At 55.2% G+C, this 25,748-nt stretch overlaps 1 protein-coding gene across 2 annotated transcripts in view; it reads left to right on the top strand.

Moving 5' to 3' along the window:
- LOC140410317 (protein turtle homolog A-like) overlaps window positions 1-25,748 on the top strand; it is a 431,590-nt gene that overhangs the window by 185,324 nt on the left and 220,518 nt on the right. For both annotated transcript variants that reach the window (XM_072498310.1, XM_072498311.1), the window contains exon 6: window positions 5,468-5,609. In XM_072498310.1, the coding sequence (XP_072354411.1) occupies window positions 5,468-5,609 (142 nt within the window). The remainder of the gene's footprint in view (window positions 1-5,467; window positions 5,610-25,748) is intronic.

Here is a 25,748-nt window from a genome sequence, read left to right on the forward strand (position 1 = left end):
TGGAGTTGAAGGGTTACGGAGGACTGGCAGGACGGTGGAGTTGAAGGGTTATGGAGGACGGGCTGGACGGTGGAGTTGAAGGGTTATGGAGGACGGGCAGGACGGTGGAGTTGAAGGGTTACGGAGGACGGGCAGGACGGTGGAGTTGAAGGGTTATGGAGGACGGGCAGGACGGTGGAGTTGAAGGGTTATGGAGGACGGGCAGGACGGTGGAGTTGAAGGGTTACGGAGGACGGGCAGGACGGTGGAGTTGAAGGGTTATGGAGGACGGGCAGGACGGTGGAGTTGAAGGGTTATGGAGGACGGGCAGGACGGTGGAGTTGAAGGGTTACGGAGGACGGGCAGGACGGTGGAGTTGAAGGGTTATGGAGGACGGGCAGGACGGTGGAGTTGAAGGGTTACGGAGGACGGGCAGGACGGTGGAGTTGAAGGGTTATGGAGGACGGGCAGGACGGTGGAGTTGAAGGGTTATGGAGGACGGGCAGGACGGTGGAGTTGAAGGGTTACGGAGGACGGGCAGGACGGTGGAGTTGAAGGGTTATGGAGGACGGGCAGGACGGTGGAGTTGAAGGGTTATGGAGGACGGGCAGGACGGTGGAGTTGAAGGGTTACGGAGGACGGGCAGGACGGTGGAGTTGAAGGGTTATGGAGGACGGGCAGGACGGTGGAGTTGAAGGGTTACGGATGACGGGCAGGACGGTGGAGTTGAAGGGTTACGGAGGACGGGCAGGACGGTGGAGTTGAAGGGTTAAGGAGGACGGGCAGGACGGTGGAGTTGAAGGGTTATGGAGGACGGGCAGGACGGTGGAGTTGAAGGGTTATGGAGGACGGGCAGGACGGTGGAGTTGAAGGGTTATGGAGGACGGGCAGGACGGTGGAGTTGAAGGGTTACGGAGGACGGGCAGGACGGTGGAGTTGAAGGGTTATGGAGGACGGGCAGGACAGTGGAGTTGAAGGGTTATGGAAGACGGGCAGGACGGTGGAGTTCAAGGGTTAATGAGGACGGGCAGGACGGTGGAATTGAAGGGTTACGGAGGACGGGCAGGACGGTCGAGTTGAAGGGTTATGGAGGACGGGCAGGACGGTGGAGTTGAAGTGTTATGGAGGACGGTGGAGTTGAAGGGTTATGGAGGACGGGCAGGACGGTGGAGTTGAAGGGTTATGGAGGACGGGCAGGACGGTGGAGTTCAAGGGTTAATGAGGACGGGCAGGACGGTGGAGCTGAAGGGTTATGGAGGACGGGCAGGACGGGGGAGTTCAAGGGTTACGGAGGACGGGCAGGACGGTGGAGTTGAAGGGTTATGGAGGACGGGCAGGACGGTGGAGTTGAAGGGTTACGGAGGACGGGCAGGACGGTGGAGGTGAAGGGTTATGGAGGACGGGCAGGACGGTGGAGCTGAAGGGTTACGGAGGACGGGCAGGACGGTGGAGTTGAAGGGTTATGGAAGACGGGCAGGACGGTGTAGTTGAAGGGTTACGGAGGACGGGCAGGACGGTGGAGTTGAAGGGTTATGGAAGACGGGCAGGACGGTGGAGCTGAAGGGTTACGGAGGACGGGCAGGACGGTGGAGTTGAAGGGTTATGGAAGACGGGCAGGACGGTGTAGTTGAAGGGTTATGGAGGACGGGCATGACGGTGGAGTTGAAGGGTTACGGAGGACGGGCAGGACGGTGGAGTTGAAGGGTTATGGAGGACGGGCAGGACAGTGGAGTTGAAGGGTTACGGAGGACGGGCAGGACGGTGGAGTTGAAGGGTTACGGAGGACGGGCAGGATGGTGGAGTTGAAGGGTTATGGAGGACGGGCAGGACGGTGGGGTTGAAGGGTTATGGAGGACGGGCAGGACGGTACGTTGAAGGGTTATGGAGGACGGGCAGGACGGTGGAGTTGAAGGGTTATGGAGGACGGGCAGGACGGTGGAGTTGAAGGGTTACGGAGGACGGGCAGGACGGTGGAGTTGAAGGGTTATGGAGGACGGGCAGGACAGTGGAGTTGAAGGGTTACGGAGGACGGGCAGGACGGTGGAGTTGAAGGGTTATGGAGGACGGGCAGGACGGTGGAGTTGAAGTGTTATGGAGGACGGTGGAGTTGAAGGGTTATGGAGGACGGGCAGGACGGTGGAGTTGAAGGGGTATGGAGGACGGGCAGGACGGTGGAGTTGAAGGGTTAATGAGGACGGGCAGGACGGTGGAGCTGAAGGGTTATGGAGGACGGGCAGGACGGGGGAGTTCAAGGGTTATGGAGGACGGGCAGGACGGTGGAGTTGAAGAGTTATGGAGGACGGGCAGGATGGTGGAGTTGAAGGGTTATGGAGGACTGGCAGGACGGTGGGGTTGAAGGGTTATGGAGGACGGGCAGGAAGGTGGAGTTGAAGGGTTATGGAGGACGGGCAGGATGGTGGAGTTGAAGGGTTATGGAGGACGGGCAGGAAGGTGGAGTTGAAGGGTTATGGAGGACGGGCAGGACGGTGGAGTTGAAGGGTTATGGAGGATGGGCAGGACGGTGGAGTTGAAGGGTTTGGAGGATGGGCAGGACGGTGGAGTTGAAGGGTTATGGAGGACGGGCAGGACGGTGGAGTTGAAGGGTTTGGAGGATGGGCAGGACGGTGGAGTTGAAGGGTTATGGAGGACGGGCAGGACGGGGGAGTTGAAGGGTTATGGAGGACAGGCAGGATGGTGGAGGTGAAGGGTTACGGAGGACGGGCAGGACGGTGGAGTTGAAGGTTCATGGAGGACGGGCAGGACGGTGGAGTTGAAGGGTTATGGAGGACGGTGGAGTTGAAGGGTTATGGAGGACGGGCAGGACGGTGGAGTTGAAGGGTTACGGAGGACGGGCAGGACGGTGGAGTTAAAGGGTTATGGAGGACGGGCAGGACGGTGGAGTTGAAGGGTTATGGAGGACGGGCAGGACGGTGGAGTTGAAGGGTTATAGAGGACGGGCAGGACGGGGGAGTTGAAGGGTTATGGAGGATAGGCAGGACGGTGGGGTTGAAGGGTTATGTAGGACGGGCAGGACGGTGGAGTTGAAGGGTTATGGAGGACGGGCAGGACGGTGGAGTTGAAGGGTTATGGAGGACGGGCAGGACGGGGGAGTTGAAGGGTTATGGAGGATAGGCAGGACGGTGGGGTTGAAGGGTTATGGAGGACGGGCAGGACGGTGGAGTTGAAGGGTTATGGAGGACGGGCAGGACGGTGGTGTTGAAGGGTTATGGAGGACGGGCAGGACGGTGGGGTTGAAGGGTTATGGAGGACGGGCAGGACGGTGGAGTTGAAGGGTTATGGAGGACGGGCAGGATGGTGGTGTTGAGGTCAGGATGAGATCAGCCATGATCGTACTGAACGGTGGAGCCGACTCGAGAGGTTAGATTGCCCACTCCTGCTCCTAGTTCTTCTGTTTTAAGAAATAATTATTCTGTCTAATTCCACCATCCAGCTCTTGGCCTGTAGCCCTGTAGGTAACAGCACCTCAAACACCACTCTGGTGTTCCTGATTAATAAGGGGATTTCTTGATTAATAAGGGGGTCAGGTGTTATGGGGAGAGGGCAGGAGAATGGGGATGAGGAACATATCAGCCATAATGAAATACCAGAGCAGACTCGAAGGGCCGAATGGCCTAAATCTGCTCCTATATCTTCCAGTTTTATGGTCAGTCCAAAAAGATACCCTGCCGACCACACAATTGGGGACCATTGTTTAGGAATTTTAGTGTCATTGTGATGAACCCAGCCACAAAGGCCAGACACCCGTGTGATTGGCTGATTGAATGACACATCCTGGGTGGGAGTCTGTGTTCCCGCGGTGGAGCTGAGTTCCCCCAGTTTTACCATCCCCTTGCAGTTGGAAAGCGGGGTGCAATTCAGTGTTCCACTCCGTGCAAGTTGAGGCATGCTGTGGAATACGAGGGTTTGCCAGCGAATCCTGCCTTCGGGCCGCCGTCTTGAGCGGGCGGCCTAATAGTGAGGTCCTTCGGTCAGCTACACCTTCCCCCCTCTCCTGGCACCGCAAATCGCCCCCCCCCCCCACTGGAGAGCAGCCCCCCACACCGGGGTTTCCTGCATGCCCCCTCCTACCCCCAAGTACGGGGGGTGTGCCGATCTGCCGCCCCTCCAGGGACCCCTGCAATAGGGAGACCACCCCCCCCCCCCCCCCGCACACAGGGATCCCCTCTCTAAAAGAACCCCACACAGACCCCCCCCCCCCCTGACAAATCCACATTTCTTTACCCGTCAGTCTGGCCTCAATAAAAGTCGAGATGGATTTGCAGGTACAGCATTAGTTATTTTATTTGACTTGCAAGTCTGATTCATTTCACAGAGGCACAGGGCACAACTAGTCTCCTAGACCCTTGGAAAACGAATGAAGAAGGAGACAAAGGGATTTCTGCAAATACATTCAAATGGCATCAAGTTTCACACACACGATTCCCATAGGTCATCCATACCCCTCCTGACCTGGCCATACATCCTGATTGGCTCACTTTTCATCCCTTCCTCTGGCCCCCTATTGCCCAGCATCCTTTTCTCCTCCTTTGGTGGACACATCTCCTCCTTGCTTTGCCATGCGGTCTGAAATCCGTTGTCTGTGAACTCACCAGAATGAGACAGGCCTATCTCTACATTACAGTAACTAATATCTCTAAAGTAACTATTTTATATCACATTCGTCACCCCCACCAGTAAAGGGATCCCTGTCTGGAAGCTGGAGAGCTGTCTAGCAGCTCCATGTGTCCATGGAGAAGGAGAGCAGCTGTGCCTGCATCTGGTTCATACAGATCCACTGTCTGCAGGCCATTCAGAGCTTGGAGTAGTGGTCTATGATTGACAGCTCATAAAATCATCTGCAGTTTTGATCCATTCATATCTTTTCACTCCGCAGTGGTGTGAGTGGTGAAACCCCAATGTTTGTAAACATTGACCGCATCAAAGAAAGATAAGCATTGAAATCACATGCTTGACTGATTGGAATGCACTTAGTGCTTGGAGGTACTTACATCTCTTTGATGTGGTCAATGTTTACAACCATTGGGGCTTCACCACTGAGACCAATGCAGCCTGAAAGGATATGAATGGATCAAAGCTGCGAAGGTATTACCAGCTGCCTATCACAGTCCACTACTTGAAAGCTATGAACGGCTTGCAGCTAATGGATCTGTGGGAACCAGACACAGGCACGGTATGTCTGCTACGAGGAATGGGCGCAGGGAGCTGCAAGGTAAGTATTACAGCTATAATGCTTCCCACTGCCCCTGTCTGGACTGCGCTTTAGCTTCGAGACAGGAGCCCCTGGTTGCAAGGTGGAAACGTCTCTTTTTGCAACAAACAGGAAATCCAGATTCATTCTTCCCTCCCTAGCAGCCCCCCCCCCCCCCACCCCCCCCCCCACGCCCCCCCACTTCCCATCCCTATTGAGGGTCCCTGCATTCTGATCTGTGGAGAGTGACCCCTGTCTTTTGATCTCCCACCCCCGCAGGTCCGCCAACCATTGTGCAGCGTCCCAGCAATGTGACAGTGAATTATACCCAAGATGCTCTGTTCTCGTGCCAGGCCGAAGCCTATCCAAGCAACCTCACCTACTCCTGGTTCAAGGATGGATTCAACGTCCATCGTCACAGGTCTAGTTTGGGGGCGATGTGTGGGTGGGTGCTGCAGCTCAGGAAGACAATGCAGGTAGATGGACGAGGGTGGATCAGTGTAGCACTCCCTCAGTACTGACCCTCTGACAGTGCAGCACTCCCTCAGTACTGACCCTCTGACAGTGCAGCGCTCCCTCAGCAATGACCCTCTGACAGTGAAGCACTCCCTCAGTACTGACCCTCTGACAGTGCAGCGCTCCCTCAGCAATGACCCTCTGACAGTGCAGCACTCCCTCAGTACTGACCCTCTGACAGTGCAGCACTCCCTCAGTACTGACCCTCTGACAGTGCAGCGCTCCCTCAGTGCTGACCCTCTGACAGTGCAGCACTCCCTCAGTACTGACCCTCTGACAGTGCAGCACTCTCTCAGTACTGACCATCTGACAGTGCAGCACTCCCTCAGTACTGACCCTCTGACAGAGCAGCACTCCCTCAGCACTGACCCTCTGACAGTGCAGCGCTTCCTCAGTACTGACCCTCTGACAGTGCAGCACTCCCTCAGTACTGACTCTCTGACAGTGCAGCACTCCCTCAGTACTGACCCTCTGACAGTGCAGCGCTCCCTCAGTACTGACCCTCTGACAGTACAGCACTCCCTCAGTACTGACACTCTGACAGTGCAGCACTCCCTCAGTACTGACCCTCTGACAGTGCCGCGCTCCCTCAGTACTGAACCTCTGACAGAGCAGCACTCCCTCAGTACTGACCCTCTGACAGTGCAGCACTCCCTCAGTACTCACCCTCTGACAGTGCAGCACTCCCTCAGTACTGACTCTCTGACAGTGCAGCACTCCCTCAGTACTGACTCTGTGACAGTGCAGCACTCCCTCAGTACTGAACCTCTGACAGTGCAGCACTCCCTCAGTACTGACCCTCTGACAGTGCAGCACTCACTCAGTACTGACCATCTGACAGTGCAGCACTCCCTCAGTACTGACCCTCTGACAGTGCAGCACTTCTCAGTACTGACCCTCTGACAGTGCAGCGCTTCCTCAGTACTGACGCTCTGACAGTGCAGCGCTTCCTCAGTACTGACCCTCTGACAGTGCAGCACTCCCTCAGCACTGACCCTCAGACAGTGCAGCACTCCCTCAGTACTGTCCCTCTGACAGTGCAGCACTCACTCAGTACTGACCATCTGACAGTGCAGCACTCCCTCAGTACTGACCCTCTGACAGTGCAGCACTCCCTCAGTACTGTCCCTCTGACAGTGCTGCACTCCCTCAGTACTGACCCTCTGACAGTGCAGCACTCCCTCAGTACTGACCCTCTGGCAGTGCAGCACTCTCTCAGTACTGACCCTCTGGCAGTGCTGCACTCCCTCAGTACTGACCCTCTGACAGTGCAGCACTCCCTCAGTACTGACCCTCTGACAGTGCAGCGCTCCCTCAGTACTGACCCTCTGACAGTGCAGCGCTCCCTCAGTACTGACCCTCTGACAGTGCAGCAATCCCCCAGAACTGACCCTCTGACAGTGCAGCGCTCCCTCAGTACTGACCCCCTGACAGTGCAGCACACCCACAGTACTGACCCTCTGACAGTGCAGCACTCCCTCAATCCTGTTAATTGATAGGTTCAAACTAAATGCAGTTAAACGAGTGTTGACGGAGTGAATCGTGTTGAGGGACGGAGTGAATCGTGTTGAGGGACGGAGTGAATCCTGTTCTGTGACGGAGTCAATCGTGTTGAGGGACGGAGTGGATCATGTTGAGGGACGGAGTGAATCGTGTTGAGGGACGGAGTGGATCGTGTTGAGGGACGGAGTGGATCGTGTTGAGGGACGGAGTGGATCGTGTTGAGGGACGGAGTGAATCGTGTTGAGGGACGGAGTGAATCGTGTTGAGCGAGGGAGTGAATCGTGTTGAGCGAGGGAGTGAATCGTGTTGAGGGACGGAGTGAATCGTGTTGAGGGACGGAGTGAATCGTGTTGAGCGAGGGAGTGAATCGTGTTGAGGGACGGAGTGAATCGCGTTGAGGGACGGAGTGAATCGTGTTGAGCGAGGGAGTGAATCGTGTTGAGCAAGGGAGTAAATTGTGTTGAGGGACGGAGTGAATCGTGTTGAGGGACGGAGTGAATCGTGTTGAGGGACGGAGTGAATTGTGTTGAGGGACGGAGTGGATCGTGTTGAGGGACGGAGTGAATCGTGTTGTGGGACGGAGTGGATCGTGTTGAGGGACGGAGTGAATCGTGTTGAGGGACGGAGTGAATCGTGTTGAGCGAGGGAGTGAATCGTGTTGAGGGACGGAGTGAATCGTGTTGTGGGACGGAGTGGATCGTGTTGAGCGAGGGAGTGAATTGTGTTGAGGGACGGAGTGAATCGTGTTGAGGGACGGAGTGAATCGTGTTGAGGGACGGAGTGAATCGTGTTGAGCGAGGGAGTGAATCGTGTTGAGGGACGGAGTGAATCGTGTTGAGGGACGGAGTGAATCGTGTTGAGGGACGGAGTGAATCGTGTTGAGGGACGGAGTGAATCGTGTTGTGGGACGGAGTGGATCGTGTTGAGGGACGGAGTGAATCGTATTGTGGGACGACGGAGTGAATCGTGTTGAGGGACGGAGTGAATCGTGTTGAGGGACGGAGTGAATCGTGTTGAGGGACGGAGTGAATCGTGTTGAGGGCTGGAGTGAATCGTGTTGAGCGAGGGAGTGAATTTGTTGAGGGACGGAGTGAATCGTGTTGAGCGAGGGAGTGAATCGTGTTGAGGGACGGAGTGAATCGTGTTGAGGGACGGAGTGAATCGTGTTGAGGGCTGGAGTGGATCGTGTTGAGGGACGGAGTGAATCGTGTTGAGGGACGGAGTGAATCGTGTTGAGGGACGGAGTGAATCGTGTTGAGGGACGGAGTGAATCGTGTTGAGGGACGGAGTGAATCGTGTTGTGGGACGGAGTGAATCGTGTTGAGGGACGGAGTGAATAGTGTTGAGCGAGGGAGTGAATCGTGTTGAGCGAGGGAGTGGATCGTGTTGTGGGACGGAGTGAATCGTGTTGAGGGACGGAGTGAATCGTGTTGAGGGACGGAGTGAATCGTGTTGAGGGACGGAGTGGATCGTGTTGAGGGACAGAGTGAATCGTGTTGAGCGAGGGAGTGAATCGTGTTGAGGGACGGAGTGAATCGTGTTGATGGATGGAGTGAATCGTGTTGAGTGAGGGAGTGAATTGTGTTGAGGGACGGAGTGGATCGTGTTGAGGGACGGAGTGGATCGTGTTGAGGGACAGAGTGAATCGTGTTGAGCGAGGGAGTGAATCGTGTTGAGGGACGGATTGAATCGTGTTGGGGGACGGAGTGAATCGTGTTGAGTGAGGGAGTGAATCGTGTTGAGGGACGGAGTGAATCGTGTTGTGGGACGGAGTGGATCGTGTTGTGGGACGGAGTGGATCGTGTTGAGGGACAGAGTGAATCATGTTGAGCGAGGGAGTGAATCGTGTTGAGGGACGGAGTGAATCATGTTGAGGGACGGAGTGAATCATGTTGAGGGACGGAGTGAATCGTTTTGAGGGATGGAGTGAATCGTGTTGAGCGAGGGAGTGAATCGTGTTGAAGGACGGAGTGAATCGTGTTGAGGGACGGAGTGAATCGTGTTGAGGGATGGAGTGAATCGTGTTGAGCGAGGGAGTGAATCGTGTTGAGGGATGGAGTGAATCGTGTTGAGGGACGGAGTGAATCGTGTTGAGGGACGGACTGAATCGTGTTGTGGAACGGAGTGAATCGTGTTGAGGGACGGAGTGAATCGTGTTGAGGGACGGAGTGAATTGTGTTGTGGGACGGAGTGTATCGTGTTGTGGGACGGAGTGGATCGTGTTGAGGGACGGAGTGAATCGTGTTGAGGGACGGAGTGGATCGTGTTGTGGGACGGAGTGGATCGTGTTGAGGGACGGAGTGAATCGTGTTGTGGGACGGAGTGAATCGTGTTGAGCGAGGGAGTGGATCGTGTTGAGGGACGGAGTGATTCGTGTTGTGGGACGGAGTGGATCGTGTTGAGGGACGGAGTGGATCGTGTTGAGGGACGGAGTGGATCGTGTTGAGGGACGGAGTGAATCGTGTTGTGGGACGGAGTGGATCGTGTTGAGGGACGGAGTGGATCGTGTTGAGGGACGGAGTGAATCGTGTTGAGGGACAGAGTGAATCGTGTTGAGGGACGGAGTGAATCGTGTTGAGGGACGGAGTGGATCGTGTTGAGGGACGGAGTGGATCGTGTTGAGGGACGGAGTGAATCGTTTTGAGGGACGGAGTGGATCGTGTTGAGGGACGGAGTGAATCGTGTTGAGGGACGGAGTGAATCGTGTTGAGGGACGGAGTGAATCGTGTTGAGGGACGGAGTGAATCGTGTTGAGGGCCGGAGTGAATCGTGTTGAGCGAGGGAGTGAATCGTGTTGAGGGACGGAGTGAATCGTGTTGAGGGACGGAGTGAATCGTGTTGAGGGACGGAGTGAATCGTGTTGAGGGACGGAGTGAATCGTGTTTTGTGACGGAGTGAATCGTGTTGAGGGACGGAGTGAATCGTGTTGAGGGACGGAGTGAATCGTGTTGAGGGACGGAGTGAATCGTGTTGAGGGACGGAGTGAATCGTGTTGAGGGACGGAGTGAATCGTGTTGTGGGACGGAGTGGATTGTGTTGAGGGACGGAGTGGATCGTGTTGAGGGACGGAGTGAATCGTGTTGAGCGAGGGAGTGAATCGTGTTGAGGGACGGAGTGAATCGTGTTGAGGGACGGAGTGAATCGTGTTGAGCGAGGGAGTGAATCGTGTTGAGGGACGGAGTGAATCGTGTTGAGGGACGGAGTGAATCGTGTTGAGGGACGGAGTGAATCGTGTTGAGGGACGGAGTGAATCGTGTTGAGGGACGGAGTGAATCGTGTTGTGGGACGGAGTGAATCGTGTTGAGGGATGGAGTGAATCGTGTTGAGGGACGGAGTGAATCGTGTTGAGGGACGGAGTGAATCGTGTTGAGGGACGGAGTGAATCAGGTTGAGGGACGGAGTGAATCGTGTTGAGCGACGGAGTGAATCGTGTTGAGGGACGGAGTGAATCGTGTTGAGGGACGGAGTGAATCGTGTTGAGGGACGGAGTGAATCGTGTTGTGGGATGGAGTGAATCGTGTTGAGGGACGGAGTGGATCGTGTTGAGGGACGGAGTGAATCGTGTTGAGGGACGGAGTGGATCGTGTTGAGGGACGGAGTTGATCGTGTTGAGGGACGGAGTGAATCGTGTTGAGGGACAGAGTGAATCGTGTTGAGGGACGGAGTGAATCGTGTTGAGGGACGGAGTGGATCGTGTTGAGGGACGGAGTGAATTGTGTTGAGGGACGGAGTGGATCGTGTTGAGGGACGGAGTGAATCGTGTTGAGGGACGGAGTGAATCGTGTTGAGGGACGGAGTGAATCGTGTTTTGTGACGGAGTGAATCGTGTTGAGGGACGGAGTGAATCTTGTTGAGGGACGGAGTGAATAGTGTTCAGGGCCGGAGTGAATCGTGTTGAGGGACGGAGTGAATCGTGTTGTGGGACGGAGTGAATCGTGTTGTGGGACGGAGTGAATCGTGTTGAGGGACGGAGTGGATCGTGTTGAGGGACGGAGTGAATCGTGTTGAGGGCCGGAGTGAATAGTGTTGAGGGACGGAGTGAATCGTGTTGAGGGACGGAGTGAATCATGTTGAGGGACGGAGTGAATCGTGTTGAGGGACGGAGTGAATCGTGTTGAGGGACGGAGTGAATCGTGTTGAGGGCTGGAGTGGATCGTGTTGAGGGACGGAGTGAATCGTGTTGAGGGACGGAGTGAATCGTGTTGTGGGACGGAGTGGATCGTGTTGAGGGACGGAGTGAATCGTGTTGAGGGACGGAGTGGATCGTGTTGTGGGACGGAGTGGATCGTGTTGAGGGACGGAGTGAATCGTGTTGTGGGACGGAGTGAATCGTGTTGAGCGAGGGAGTGGATCGTGTTGAGGGACGGAGTGATTCGTGTTGTGGGACGGAGTGGATCGTGTTGAGGGACGGAGTGGATCGTGTTGAGGGACGGAGTGGATCGTGTTGAGGGACGGAGTGAATCGTGTTGTGGGACGGAGTGGATCGTGTTGAGGGACGGAGTGGATCGTGTTGAGGGACGGAGTGAATCGTGTTGAGGGACAGAGTGAATCGTGTTGAGGGACGGAGTGAATCGTGTTGAGGGACGGAGTGGATCGTGTTGAGGGACGGAGTGGATCGTGTTGAGGGACGGAGTGAATCGTTTTGAGGGACGGAGTGGATCGTGTTGAGGGACGGAGTGAATCGTGTTGAGGGACGGAGTGAATCGTGTTGAGGGACGGAGTGAATCGTGTTGAGGGACGGAGTGAATCGTGTTGAGCGAGGGAGTGAATCGTGTTGAGGGACGGAGTGAATCGTGTTGAGGGACGGAGTGAATCGTGTTGAGGGCCGGAGTGAATCGTGTTGAGGGACGGAGTGAATCGTGTTGAGGGCCGGAGTGAATCGTGTTGAGGGACGGAGTGAATCGTGTTGAGCGAGGGAGTGAATCGTGTTGAGGGACGGAGTGAATCGTGTTGAGGGACGGAGTGAATCGTGTTGAGGGACGGAGTGAATCGTGTTTTGTGACGGAGTGAATCGTGTTGAGGGACGGAGTGAATCGTGTTGAGGGACGGAGTGAATCGTGTTGAGGGACGGAGTGAATCGTGTTGTGGGACGGAGTGGATTGTGTTGAGGGACGGAGTGGATCGTGTTGAGGGACGGAGTGAATCGTGTTGAGCGAGGGAGTGAATCGTGTTGAGGGACGGAGTGAATCGTGTTGAGGGACGGAGTGAATCGTGTTGAGCGAGGGAGTGAATCGTGTTGAGGGACGGAGTGAATCGTGTTGAGGGACGGAGTGAATCGTGTTGAGGGACGGAGTGAATCGTGTTGAGGGACGGAGTGAATCGTGTTGAGGGACGGAGTGAATCGTGTTGTGGGACGGAGTGAATCGTGTTGAGGGACGGAGTGAATCGTGTTGAGGGACGGAGTGAATCGTGTTGAGGGCCGGATTGAATCGTGTTGAGGGACGGAGTGAATCGTGTTGAGGGACGGAGTGAATCAGGTTGAGGGACGGAGTGAATCGTGTTGAGCGACGGAGTGAATCGTGTTGAGGGACGGAGTGAATCGTGTTGAGGGACGGAGTGAATCGTGTTGAGGGACGGAGTGAATCGTGTTGTGGGATGGAGTGAATCGTGTTGAGGGACGGAGTGAATCGTGTTGAGGGACGGAGTGAATCGTGTTGAGGGACGGAGTGGATCGTGTTGAGGGACGGAGTGAATCGTGTTGAGGGACGGAGTGAATCGTGTTGAGGGACAGAGTGAATCGTGTTGAGGGACGGAGTGAATCGTGTTGAGGGACGGAGTGGATCGTGTTGAGGGACGGAGTGAATCGTGTTGAGGGACGGAGTGGATCGTGTTGAGGGACGGAGTGGATCGTGTTGAGGGACGGAGTTGATCGTGTTGAGGGACGGAGTGAATCGTGTTGAGGGACAGAGTGAATCGTGTTGAGGGACGGAGTGAATCGTGTTGAGGGACGGAGTGGATCGTGTTGAGGGACGGAGTGAATTGTGTTGAGGGACGGAGTGGATCGTGTTGAGGGACGGAGTGAATCGTGTTGAGGGACGGAGTGAATCGTGTTGAGGGACGGAGTGAATCGTGTTTTGTGACGGAGTGAATCGTGTTGAGGGACGGAGTGAATCTTGTTGAGGGACGGAGTGAATAGTGTTCAGGGCCGGAGTGAATCGTGTTGAGGGACGGAGTGAATCGTGTTGTGGGACGGAGTGAATCGTGTTGTGGGACGGAGTGAATCGTGTTGAGGGACGGAGTGGATCGTGTTGAGGGACGGAGTGAATCGTGTTGAGGGCCGGAGTGAATAGTGTTGAGGGACGGAGTGAATCGTGTTGAGGGACGGAGTGAATCATGTTGAGGGACGGAGTGAATCGTGTTGAGGGACGGAGTGAATCGTGTTGAGGGACGGAGTGAATCGTGTTGAGGGCTGGAGTGGATCGTGTTGAGGGACGGAGTGAATCGTGTTGAGGGACGGAGTGAATCGTGTTGAGGGACGGAGTGAATCGTGTTGAGGGACGGAGTGAATCGTGTTGTGGGACGGAGTGAATCGTGTTGAGGGACGGAGTGAATCGTGTTGAGGGACGGAGTGAATCGTGTTGAGGGACGGAGTGAATCGTGTTGAGGGACGGAGTGAATCGTGTTGAGGGACGGAGTGAATCGTGTTGAGGGACGGAGTGCATCGTGTTGAGGGCTGGAGTGGATCGTGTTGAGGGACGGAGTGAATAGTGTTGAGGGACGGAGTGAATCGTGTTGGGGGACGGAGTGAATCGTGTTGAGCGAGGGAGTGAATCGTGTTGAGAGACGGAGTGAATAGTGTTGAGGGACGGAGTGAATCGTGTTGAGGGACGGAGTGAATCGTGTTGAGGGACGGAGTGAATCGTGTTGAGGGACGGAGTGAATCATGTTGAGGGACGGAGTGAATCGTGTTGAGCGACGGAGTGAATCGTGTTGAGGGACGGAGTGAATCGTGTTGAGGGACGGAGTGAATAGTGTTGAGGGACGGAGTGAATCGTGTTGGGGGACGGAGTGAATCGTGTTGAGGGCCGGAGTGAATCGTGTTGAGGGACGGAGTGAATCATGTTGAGGGACGGAGTGGATCGTGTTGAGGGACGGAGTGGATCGTGTTGAGGGACGGAGTGGATCGTGTTGAGGGACGGAGTGAATCGTGTTGAGCGAGGGAGTGAATAGTGTTGAGGGACGGAGTGAATCGTGTTGAGGGACGGAGTGAATCGTGTTGAGGGCCGGAGTGAATCGTGTTGAGGGACGGAGTGAATCGTGTTGAGGGACGGAGTGAATCGTGTTGAGCGAGGGAGTGAATCGTGTTGAGGGACGGAGTGAATCGTGTTGAGGGACGGAGTGAATAGTGTTGAGGGACGGAGTGAATCGTGTTGAGCGAGGGAGTGAATCGTGTTGAGGGACGGAGTGAATCGTGTTGAGGGCCGGAGTGAATCGTGTTGAGCGAGGCAGTGAATCGTGTTGAGGGACGGAGTGAATCGTCTTGAGGGACGGAGTGGATCGTGTTGAGGGCCGGAGTGAATCGTGTTGAGGGACGGAGTGGATCGTGTTGAGGGACGGAGTGGATCGTGTTGAGGGACGGAGTGAATCGTGTTGAGCGAGGGAGTGAATAGTGTTGAGGGACGGAGTGAATCGTGTTGAGGGACGGAGTGAATCGTGTTGAGGGACGGAGTGAATCGTGTTGAGGGATGGAGTGAATCGTGTTGAGGGACGGAGTGAATCGTGTTGAGGGACGGAGTGGATCGTGTTGAGGGACGGAGTGAATCGTGTTGAGGGACAGAGTGAATCGTGTTGAGGGACGGAGTCAATCGTGTTGAGGGACGGAGTGAATCGTGTTGAGGGACGGAGTGAATCGTGTTGAGCGAGGGAGTGAATCGTGTTGAGGGACGGAGTGAATCATGTTGAGGGACGGAGTGAATCGTGTTGAGGGACGGAGTGAATCGTGTTGAGCGAGGGAGTGAATAGTGTTGAGGGACGGAGTGAATCGTGTTGAGGGACGGAGTGAATCGTGTTGAGGGACGGAGTGAATCGTGTTGAGGGACGGAGTGAATCGTGTTGAGGGACGGAGTGAATCGTGTTGAGGGACGGAGTGGATCGTGCTGAGGGACAGAGTGAATCGTGTTGAGGGACGGAGTGAATCGTGTTGAGGGACGGAGTGAATCGTGTTGAGGGACGGAGTGAATCGTGTTGAGGGACGGAGTGAATCGTGTTGAGGGACGGAGTGGATCTTGTTGAGGGACAGAGTGAATCGTGTTGAGCGAGGGAGTGAATCGTGTTGAGGGACGGAGTGAATCGTGTTGAGGGACGGAGTGAATCGTGTTGAGGGACGGAGTGAATCGTGTTGAGGGACGGAGTGAATAGTGTTGAGGGACGGAGTGAATCGTGGTGAGGGACGGAGTGAATCGTGTTGAGGGACGGAGTGAATCGTGTTGAGGGACGGAGTGAATCGTGTTGAGGGACGGAGTGAATCGTGTTGAGGGACGGAGTGAATCATGTTGAGGGACGGAGTGAATCGTGTTGAGCGACGGAGTGAATCGTGTTGAGGGACGGAGTGAATCGTGTTGAGGGCCGGAGTGAATCGTGTTGAGGGACGGAGTGAATCGTGTTGAGGGACGGAGTGAATCGTGTTGAGGGACGGAGTGAATCGTGTTGAGGGACAGAGTGAATCGTGTTGAGCGAGGGAGTGAATCGTGTTGAGGGACGGAGTGAATCGTGTTGAGGGACGGAGTGAATAGTGTTGAGGGACGGAGTGAATCGTGTTGAGGGACGGAGTGAATCGTGTTGAGGGCCGGAGTGAATCGTGTTGAGCGAGGGAGTGAATCGTGTTGAGGGACGGAGTGAATCGTGTTGAGGGACGGAGTGAATCGTGTTGAGCGAGGGAGTGAATCGTGTTGAGGGACGGAGTGAATCGTGTTGAGGGCCGGAGTGAATCGTGTTGAGGGACGGAGTGAATCGTGTTGAGGGGCGGAGTGAATCGTGTTGAGGGACGGAGTGAATCGTGTTGAGGGACAGAGTGAATCGTGTTGAGCGAGGGAGTGAATCGTGTTGAGGGACGGAGTGAATCGCGTTGAGGGACGGAGTGAATAGTGTTGAGGGACGGAGTGAATCGTGTTGAGCGAGGGAGTGAATCGTGTTGAGGGACGGAGTGAATCGTGTTGAGGGCCGGAGTGAATCGTGTTGAGCGAGGGAGTGAATCGTGTTGAGGGACGGAGTGAATCGTGTTGAGGGACGGAGTGGATCGTGTTGAGGGCCGGAGAGAATCGTGTTGAGGGACGGAGTGAATCGTGTTGAGGGACGGAGTGGATCGTGTTGAGGGACGGAGTGGATCGTGTTGAGGGACGGAGTGGATCGTGTTGAGGGACGGAGTGAATCGTGTTGAGGGACGGAGTGGATCGTGTTGAGGGACGGAGTGAATCGTGTAGAGGGCCGGAGTGAATCGTGTTGAGGGACGGAGTGAATCGTGTTGAGGGACGGAGTGAATCGTGTTGAGGGACGGAGTGGATCGTGTTGAGGGACAGAGTGAATCGTGTTGAGCGAGGGAGTGAATCGTGTTGAGGGACGGAGTGAATCGTGTTGATGGACGGAGTGAATCGTGTTGAGTGAGGGAGTGAATCGTGTTGAGGGACGGAGTGGATCGTGTTGAGGGACGGAGTGGATCGTGTTGAGGGACAGAGTGAATCGTGTTGAGCGAGGGAGTGAATCGTGTTGAGGGACGGAGTGAATCGTGTTGGGGGACGGAGTGAATCGTGTTGAGTGAGGGAGTGAATCGTGTTGAGGGACGGAGTGAATCGTGTTGTGGGACGGAGTGGATCGTGTTGTGGGACGGAGTGGATCGTGTTGAGGGACAGAGTGAATCGTGTTGAGCGAGGGAGTGAATCGTGTTGAGGGACGGAGTGAATCGTGTTGAGGGACGGAGTGAATCGTGTTGAGGGACGGAGTGAATCGTGTTGAGCGAGGGAGTGAATCGTGTTGAGGGACGGAGTGAATCGTGTTGAGGGACGGAGTGAATCGTGTTGAGGGACGGAGTGAATCGTGTTGTGGGACGGAGTGAATCGTGTTGAGGGACGGAGTGAATCGTGTTGAGGGACGGAGTGAATCGTGTTGTGGGACGGAGTGGATCGTGTTGTGGGACGGAGTGGATCGTGTTGAGGGACGGAGTGAATCGTGTTGAGGGACGGAGTGGATCGTGTTGTGGGACGGAGTGGATCGTGTTGAGGGACGGAGTGAATCGTGTTGTGGGACGGAGTGAATCGTGTTGAGCGAGGGAGTGGATCGTGTTGAGGGACGGAGTGAATCGTGTTGAGGGACGGAGTGAATAGTGTTGAGGGACGGAGTGAATCGTGTTGAGGGACGGAGTGAATCGTGTTGAGGGACGGAGTGAATCGTGTTGAGGGACGGAGTGAATCGTGTTGAGGGACGGAGTGAATCGTGTTGAGGGACGGAGTGAATCGTGTTGAGAGACGGAGTGAATCGTGTTGAGGGACGGAGTGGATCGTGTTGAGGGACGGAGTGGATCGTGTTGAGGGACGGAGTGAATCGTGTTGTGGGACGGAGTGGATCGTGTTGAGGGACGGAGTGGATCGTGTTGAGGGACGGAGTGAATCGTGTTGAGGGACGGAGTGGATCGTGTTGAGGGACGGAGTGGATCGTGTTGAGGGACGGAGTGAATCGTGTTGAGGGACGGAGTGAATAGTGTTGAGGGACGGAGTGAATCGTGTTGAGGGACGGAGTGAATCGTGTTGAGGGACGGAGTGAATCGTGTTGAGCGAGGGAGTGAATCGTGTTGAGGGACGGAGTGAATCGTGTTGTGGGACGGAGTGAATCGTTTTGAGGGACGGAGTGGATCGTGTTGAGGGACGGAGTGAATCGTGTTGAGGGACGGAGTGAATCGTGTTGAGGGACGGAGTGAATCGTGTTGTGGGACGGAGTGGATCGTGTTGAGGGACGGAGTGAATCGTATTGTGGGACGACGGAGTGAATCGTGTTGAGGGACGGAGTGAATCGTGTTGAGGGACGGAGTGAATCGTGTTGAGGGACGGAGTGAATCGTGTTGAGGGACGGAGTGAATCGTGTTGAGGGACAGAGTGAATCATGTTGAGCGAGGGAGTGAATCGTGTTGAGGGACGGAGTGAATCGTGTTGAGGGACGGAGTGAATCGTGTTGAGGGATGGAGTGAATCGTGTTGAGCGAGGGAGTGAATCGTGTTGAAGGACGGAGTGAATCGTGTTGAGGGACGGAGTGAATCGTGTTGAGGGATGGAGTGAATCGTGTTGAGCGAGGGAGTGAATCGTGTTGAGGGATGGAGTGAATCGTGTTGAGGGACGGACTGAATTGTGTTGTGGGACGGAGTGAATCGTGTTGAGGGACGGAGTGAATCGTGTTGAGGGACGGAGTGAATCGTGTTGTGGGACGGAGTGGATCGTGTTGTGGGACGGAGTGGATCGTGTTGAGGGACGGAGTGAATCGTGTTGAGGGACGGAGTGGATCGTGTTGTGGGACGGAGTGGATCGTGTTGAGGGACGGAGTGAATCGTGTTGTGGGACGGAGTGAATCGTGTTGAGCGAGGGAGTGGATCGTGTTGAGGGACGGAGTGAATCGTGTTGTGGGACGGAGTGGATCGTGTTGAGGGACGGAGTGGATCGTGTTGAGGGACGGAGTGGATCGTGTTGAGGGACGGAGTGAATCGTGTTGTGGGACGGAGTGAATCGTGTTGAGCGAGGGAGTGGATCGTGTTGAGGGACGGAGTGAATCGTGTTGTGGGACGGAGTGGATCGTGTTGAGGGACGGAGTGGATCGTGTTGAGGGACGGAGTGAATCGTGTTGTGGGACGGAGTGAATCGTGTTGAGCGAGGGAGTGGATCGTGTTGAGGGACGGAGTGAATCGTGTTGTGGGACGGAGTGGATCGTGTTGAGGGACGGAGTGGATCGTGTTGAGGGACGGAGTGGATCGTGTTGATGGACGGAGTGAATCGTGTTGTGGGACGGAGTGAATCGTGTTGAGGGACGGAGTGAATCGTGTTGTGGGACGGAGTGAATCGTGTTGAGGGACGGAGTGAATCGTGTTGAGGGACGGAGTGAATCGTGTTGAGGGCCGGAGTGAATCGTGTTGAGGGACGGAGTGAATCGTATTGAGGGACGGAGTGAATCGTGTTGAGCGAGGGAGTGAATCGTGTTGAGGGCTGGAGTGAATCGTGTTGAGGGACGGAGTGAATCGTGTTGAGGGACGGAGTGAATCGTGTTGCGGGACGGAGTGAATAGTGTTGAGGGACGGAGTGAATAGTGTTGAGGGACGGAGTGAATCGTGTTGAGGGACGGAGTGAATCGTGTTGAGGGACGGAGTGAATCTTGTTGAGGGACGGAGTGAATCGTGTTGAGCGACGGAGTGAATCGTGTTGAGGGACGGAGTGAATCGTGTTGAGGGACGGAGTGAATCGTGTTGAGGGACGGAGTGAATCGTGTTGAGCGACGGAGTGAATCGTGTTGAGCGAGGGAGTGAATCGTGTTGAGGGACGGAGTGAATAGTGTTGAGGGACGGAGTGAATCGTGTTGGGGGACGGAGTGAATCGTGTTGAGCGAGGGAGTGAATCGTGTTGAGGGACGGAGTGAATAGTGTTGAGGGACGGAGTGAATCGTGTTGAGGGACGGAGTGAATCGTGTTGAGGGACGGAGTGAATCGTGTTGAGGGACGGAGTGAATCGTGTTGAGCGACGGAGTGAATCGTGTTGAGGGACGGAGTGAATAGTGTTGAGGGACGGAGTGAATCGTGTTGGGGGACGGAGTGAATCGTGTTGAGGGCCGGAGTGAATCGTGTTGAGGGACGGAGTGAATCATGTTGAGGGACGGAGTGGATCGTGTTGAGGGACGGAGTGAATCGTGTTGAGGGACGGAGTGAATCGTGTTGGGGGACGGAATGAATCGTGTTGAGGGCCGGAGTGAATCATGTTGAGGGACGGAGTGAATCGTGTTGAGGGCCGGAGTGAATCGTGTTGAGGGACTGAGTGAATCGTGTTGAGGGACGGAGTGAATCGTGTTGAGGGACTGAGTGAATCGTGTAGAGCGAGGGAGTGAATCGTGTTGAGGGACGGAGTGAATCGTGTTGAAGGACGGAGTGAATAGTGTTGAGGGACGGAGTGAATCGTGTTGAGCGAGGGAGTGAATCGTGTTGAGGGACGGAGTGAATCGTGTTGAGGGCCGGAGTGAATCGTGTTGAGCGAGGCAGTGAATCGTGTTGAGGGACGGAGTGAATCGTGTTGAGGGACGGAGTGGATCGTGTTGAGGGCCGGAGTGAATCGTGTTGAGGGACGGAGTGAATCGTGTTGAGGGACGGAGTGGATCGTGTTGAGGGACGGAGTGGATCGTGTTGAGGGACGGAATGAATCGTGTTGAGCGAGGGAGTGAATAGTGTTGAGGGACGGAGTGAATCGTGTTGAGGGACGGAGTGAATCGTGTTGAGGGACGGAGTGAATCGTGTTGAGGGATGGAGTGAATCGTGTTGAGGGACGGAGTGAATCGTGTTGAGGGACGGAGTGGATCGTGTTGAGGGACGGAGTGAATCGTGTTGAGGGACAGAGTGAATCGTGTTGAGGGACGGAGTGAATCATGTTGAGGGACGGAGTGAATCGTGTTGAGGGACGGAGTGAATCGTGTTGAGCGAGGGAGTGAATCGTGTTGAGGGACGGAGTGAATCATGTTGAGGGACGGAGTGAATCGTGTTGAGGGACGGAGTGAATTGTGTTGAGCGAGGGAGTGAATAGTGTTGAGGGACGGAGTGAATCGTGTTGAGGGACGGAGTGAATCGTGTTGAGGGACGGAGTGAATCGTGTTGAGGGACGGAGTGGATCGTGCTGAGGGACAGAGTGAATCGTGTTGAGGGACGGAGTGAATCGTGTTGAGGGACGGAGTGAATCGTGTTGAGGGACGGAGTGAATCGTGTTGAGGGACGGAGTGAATCGTGTTGAGGGACGGAGTGGATCGTGTTGAGGGACAGAGTGAATCGTGTTGAGCGAGGGAGTGAATCGTGTTGAGGGCCGGAGTGAATCGTGTTGAGGGACGGAGTGGATCGTGTTGAGGGACGGAGTGAATCGTGTTGAGGGACGGAGTGAATCGTGTTGAGGGACGGAGTGAATCGTGTTGAGGGCCGGAGTGAATCGTGTTGAGGGACGGAGTGAATCGTGTTGAGGGACGGAGTGAATCGTGTTGAGGGACGGAGTGCATCGTGTTGAGGGACGGAGTGAATCGTGTTGAGGGACGGAGTGAATCGTGTTGAGCGACGGAGTGAATCGTGTTGAGGGACGGAGTGAATCGTGTTGAGGGACGGAGTGGATCGTGTTGAGGGACAGAGTGAATCGTGTTGAGCGAGGGAGTGAATCGTGTTGAGGGACGGAGTGAATCGTGTTGATGGACGGAGTGAATCGTGTTGAGTGAGGGAGTGAATTGTGTTGAGGGACGGAGTGGATCGTGTTGAGGGACGGAGTGGATCGTGTAGAGGGACAGAGTGAATCGTGTTGAGCGAGGGAGTGAATCGTGTTGAGGGACGGAGTGAATCGTGTTGGGGGACGGAGTGAATCGTGTTGAGTGAGGGAGTGAATCGTGTTGAGGGACGGAGTGAATCGTGTTGTGGGACGGAGTGGATCGTGTTGTGGGACGGAGTGGATCGTGTTGAGGGACAGAGTGAATCATGTTGAGCGAGGGAGTGAATCGTGTTGAGGGACGGAGTGAATCGTGTTGAGGGACGGAGTGAATCGTGTTGAGGGATGGAGTGAATCGTGTTGAGCGAGGGAGTGAATCGTGTTGAAGGACGGAGTGAATCGTGTTGAGGGACGGAGTGAATCGTGTTGAGGGATGGAGTGAATCGTGTTGAGCGAGGGAGTGAATCGTGTTGAGGGATGGAGTGAATCGTGTTGAGGGACGGACTGAATTGTGTTGTGGGACGGAGTGAATCGTGTTGAGGGACGGAGTGAATCGTGTTGAGGGACGGAGTGAATCGTGTTGTGGGACGGAGTGGATCGTGTTGTGGGACGGAGTGGATCGTGTTGAGGGACGGAGTGAATCGTGTTGAGGGACGGAGTGGATCGTGTTGTGGGACGGAGTGGATCGTGTTGAGGGACGGAGTGAATCGTGTTGTGGGACGGAGTGAATCGTGTTGAGCGAGGGAGTGGATCGTGTTGAGGGACGGAGTGAATCGTGTTGTGGGACGGAGTGGATCGTGTTGAGGGACGGAGTGGATCGTGTTGAGGGACGGAGTGGATCGTGTTGAGGGACGGAGTGAATCGTGTTGTGGGACGGAGTGAATCGTGTTGAGCGAGGGAGTGGATCGTGTTGAGGGACGGAGTGAATCGTGTTGTGGGACGGAGTGGATCGTGTTGAGGGACGGAGTGGATCGTGTTGAGGGACGGAGTGAATCGTGTTGTGGGACGGAGTGAATCGTGTTGAGCGAGGGAGTGGATCGTGTTGAGGGACGGAGTGAATCGTGTTGTGGGACGGAGTGGATCGTGTTGAGGGACGGAGTGGATCGTGTTGAGGGACGGAGTGGATCGTGTTGAGGGACGGAGTGAATCGTGTTGTGGGACTGAGTGAATCGTGTTGAGGGACGGAGTGAATCGTGTTGAGGGACGGAGTGAATCGTGTTTTGTGACGGAGTGAATCGTGTTGAGGGACGGAGTGAATCTTGTTGAGGGACGGAGTGAATAGTGTTCAGGGCCGGAGTGAATCGTGTTGAGGGACGGAGTGAATCGTGTTGTGGGACGGAGTGAATCGTGTTGTGGGACGGAGTGAATCGTGTTGAGGGACGGAGTGGATCGTGTTGAGGGACGGAGTGAATCGTGTTGAGGGCCGGAGTGAATAGTGTTGAGGGACGGAGTGAATCGTGTTGAGGGACGGAGTGAATCATGTTGAGGGACGGAGTGAATCGTGTTGAGGGACGGAGTGAATCGTGTTGAGGGACGGAGTGAATCGTGTTGAGGGCTGGAGTGGATCGTGTTGAGGGACGGAGTGAATCGTGTTGAGGGACGGAGTGAATCGTGTTGAGGGACGGAGTGAATCGTGTTGTGGGACGGAGTGAATCGTGTTGAGGGACGGAGTGAATCGTGTTGAGGGACGGAGTGAATCATGTTGAGGGACGGAGTGAATCGTGTTGAGGGACGGAGTGAATCGTGTTGAGGGACGGAGTGAATCGTGTTGAGGGCTGGAGTGGATCGTGTTGAGGGACGGAGTGAATAGTGTTGAGGGACGGAGTGAATCGTGTTGGGGGACGGAGTGAATCGTGTTGAGCGAGGGAGTGAATCGTGTTGAGAGACGGAGTGAATAGTGTTGAGGGACGGAGTGAATCGTGTTGAGGGACGGAGTGAATCGTGTTGAGGGACGGAGTGAATCGTGTTGAGGGACGGAGTGAATCGTGTTGAGGGACGGAGTGAATCGTGTTGAGGGACGGAGTGGATCGTGCTGAGGGACAGAGTGAATCGTGTTGAGGGACGGAGTGAATCGTGTTGAGGGACGGAGTGAATCGTGTTGAGGGACGGAGTGAATCGTGTTGAGGGACGGAGTGAATCGTGTTGAGGGACGGAGTGGATCGTGTTGAGGGACAGAGTGAATCGTGTTGAGGGCCGGAGTGAATCGTGTTGAGGGACGGAGTGGATCGTGTTGAGGGACGGAGTGAATCGTGTTGAGGGACGGAGTGAATCGTGTTGAGGGACGGAGTGAATCGTGTTGAGGGACGGAGTGAATCGTGTTGAGGGACGGAGTGAATCGTGTTGAGGGACGGAGTGAATCGTGTTGAGGGACGGAGTGCATCGTGTTGAGGGACGGAGTGAATCGTGTTGAGGGACGGAGTGAATCGTGTTGAGCGACGGAGTGAATCGTGTTGAGGGACGGAGTGAATCGTGTTGAGGGACGGAGTGGATCGTGTTGAGGGACAGAGTGAATCGTGTTGAGCGAGGGAGTGAATCGTGTTGAGGGACGGAGTGAATCGTGTTGATGGACGGAGTGAATCGTGTTGAGTGAGGGAGTGAATTGTGTTGAGGGACGGAGTGGATCGTGTTGAGGGACGGAGTGGATCGTGTAGAGGGACAGAGTGAATCGTGTTGAGCGAGGGAGTGAATCGTGTTGAGGGACGGAGTGAATCGTGTTGGGGGACGGAGTGAATCGTGTTGAGTGAGGGAGTGAATCGTGTTGAGGGACGGAGTGAATCGTGTTGTGGGACGGAGTGGATCGTGTTGTGGGACGGAGTGGATCGTGTTGAGGGACAGAGTGAATCATGTTGAGCGAGGGAGTGAATCGTGTTGAGGGACGGAGTGAATCGTGTTGAGGGACGGAGTGAATCGTGTTGAGGGATGGAGTGAATCGTGTTGAGCGAGGGAGTGAATCGTGTTGAAGGACGGAGTGAATCGTGTTGAGGGACGGAGTGAATCGTGTTGAGGGATGGAGTGAATCGTGTTGAGCGAGGGAGTGAATCGTGTTGAGGGATGGAGTGAATCGTGTTGAGGGACGGACTGAATTGTGTTGTGGGACGGAGTGAATCGTGTTGAGCGACGGAGTGAATCGTGTTGAGGGACGGAGTGAATCGTGTTGTGGGACGGAGTGGATCGTGTTGTGGGACGGAGTGGATCGTGTTGAGGGACGGAGTGAATCGTGTTGAGGGACGGAGTGGATCGTGTTGTGGGACGGAGTGGATCGTGTTGAGGGACGGAGTGAATCGTGTTGTGGGACGGAGTGAATCGTGTTGAGCGAGGGAGTGGATCGTGTTGAGGGACGGAGTGAATCGTGTTGTGGGACGGAGTGGATCGTGTTGAGGGACGGAGTGGATCGTGTTGAGGGACGGAGTGGATCGTGTTGAGGGACGGAGTGAATCGTGTTGTGGGACGGAGTGAATCGTGTTGAGCGAGGGAGTGGATCGTGTTGAGGGACGGAGTGAATCGTGTTGTGGGACGGAGTGGATCGTGTTGAGGGACGGAGTGGATCGTGTTGAGGGACGGAGTGAATCGTGTTGTGGGACGGAGTGAATCGTGTTGAGCGAGGGAGTGGATCGTGTTGAGGGACGGAGTGAATCGTGTTGTGGGACGGAGTGGATCGTGTTGAGGGACGGAGTGGATCGTGTTGAGGGACGGAGTGGATCGTGTTGAGGGACGGAGTGAATCGTGTTGTGGGACTGAGTGAATCGTGTTGAGGGACGGAGTGAATCGTGTTGAGGGACGGAGTGAATCGTGTTTTGTGACGGAGTGAATCGTGTTGAGGGACGGAGTGAATCTTGTTGAGGGACGGAGTGAATAGTGTTCAGGGCCGGAGTGAATCGTGTTGAGGGACGGAGTGAATCGTGTTGTGGGACGGAGTGAATCGTGTTGTGGGACGGAGTGAATCGTGTTGAGGGACGGAGTGGATCGTGTTGAGGGACGGAGTGAATCGTGTTGAGGGCCGGAGTGAATAGTGTTGAGGGACGGAGTGAATCGTGTTGAGGGACGGAGTGAATCATGTTGAGGGACGGAGTGAATCGTGTTGAGGGACGGAGTGAATCGTGTTGAGGGACGGAGTGAATCGTGTTGAGGGCTGGAGT

The sequence above is a fragment of the Scyliorhinus torazame genome, chromosome 4, assembly GCF_047496885.1.
Source record: "Scyliorhinus torazame isolate Kashiwa2021f chromosome 4, sScyTor2.1, whole genome shotgun sequence".
Taxonomy (NCBI): domain Eukaryota; kingdom Metazoa; phylum Chordata; class Chondrichthyes; order Carcharhiniformes; family Scyliorhinidae; genus Scyliorhinus; species Scyliorhinus torazame.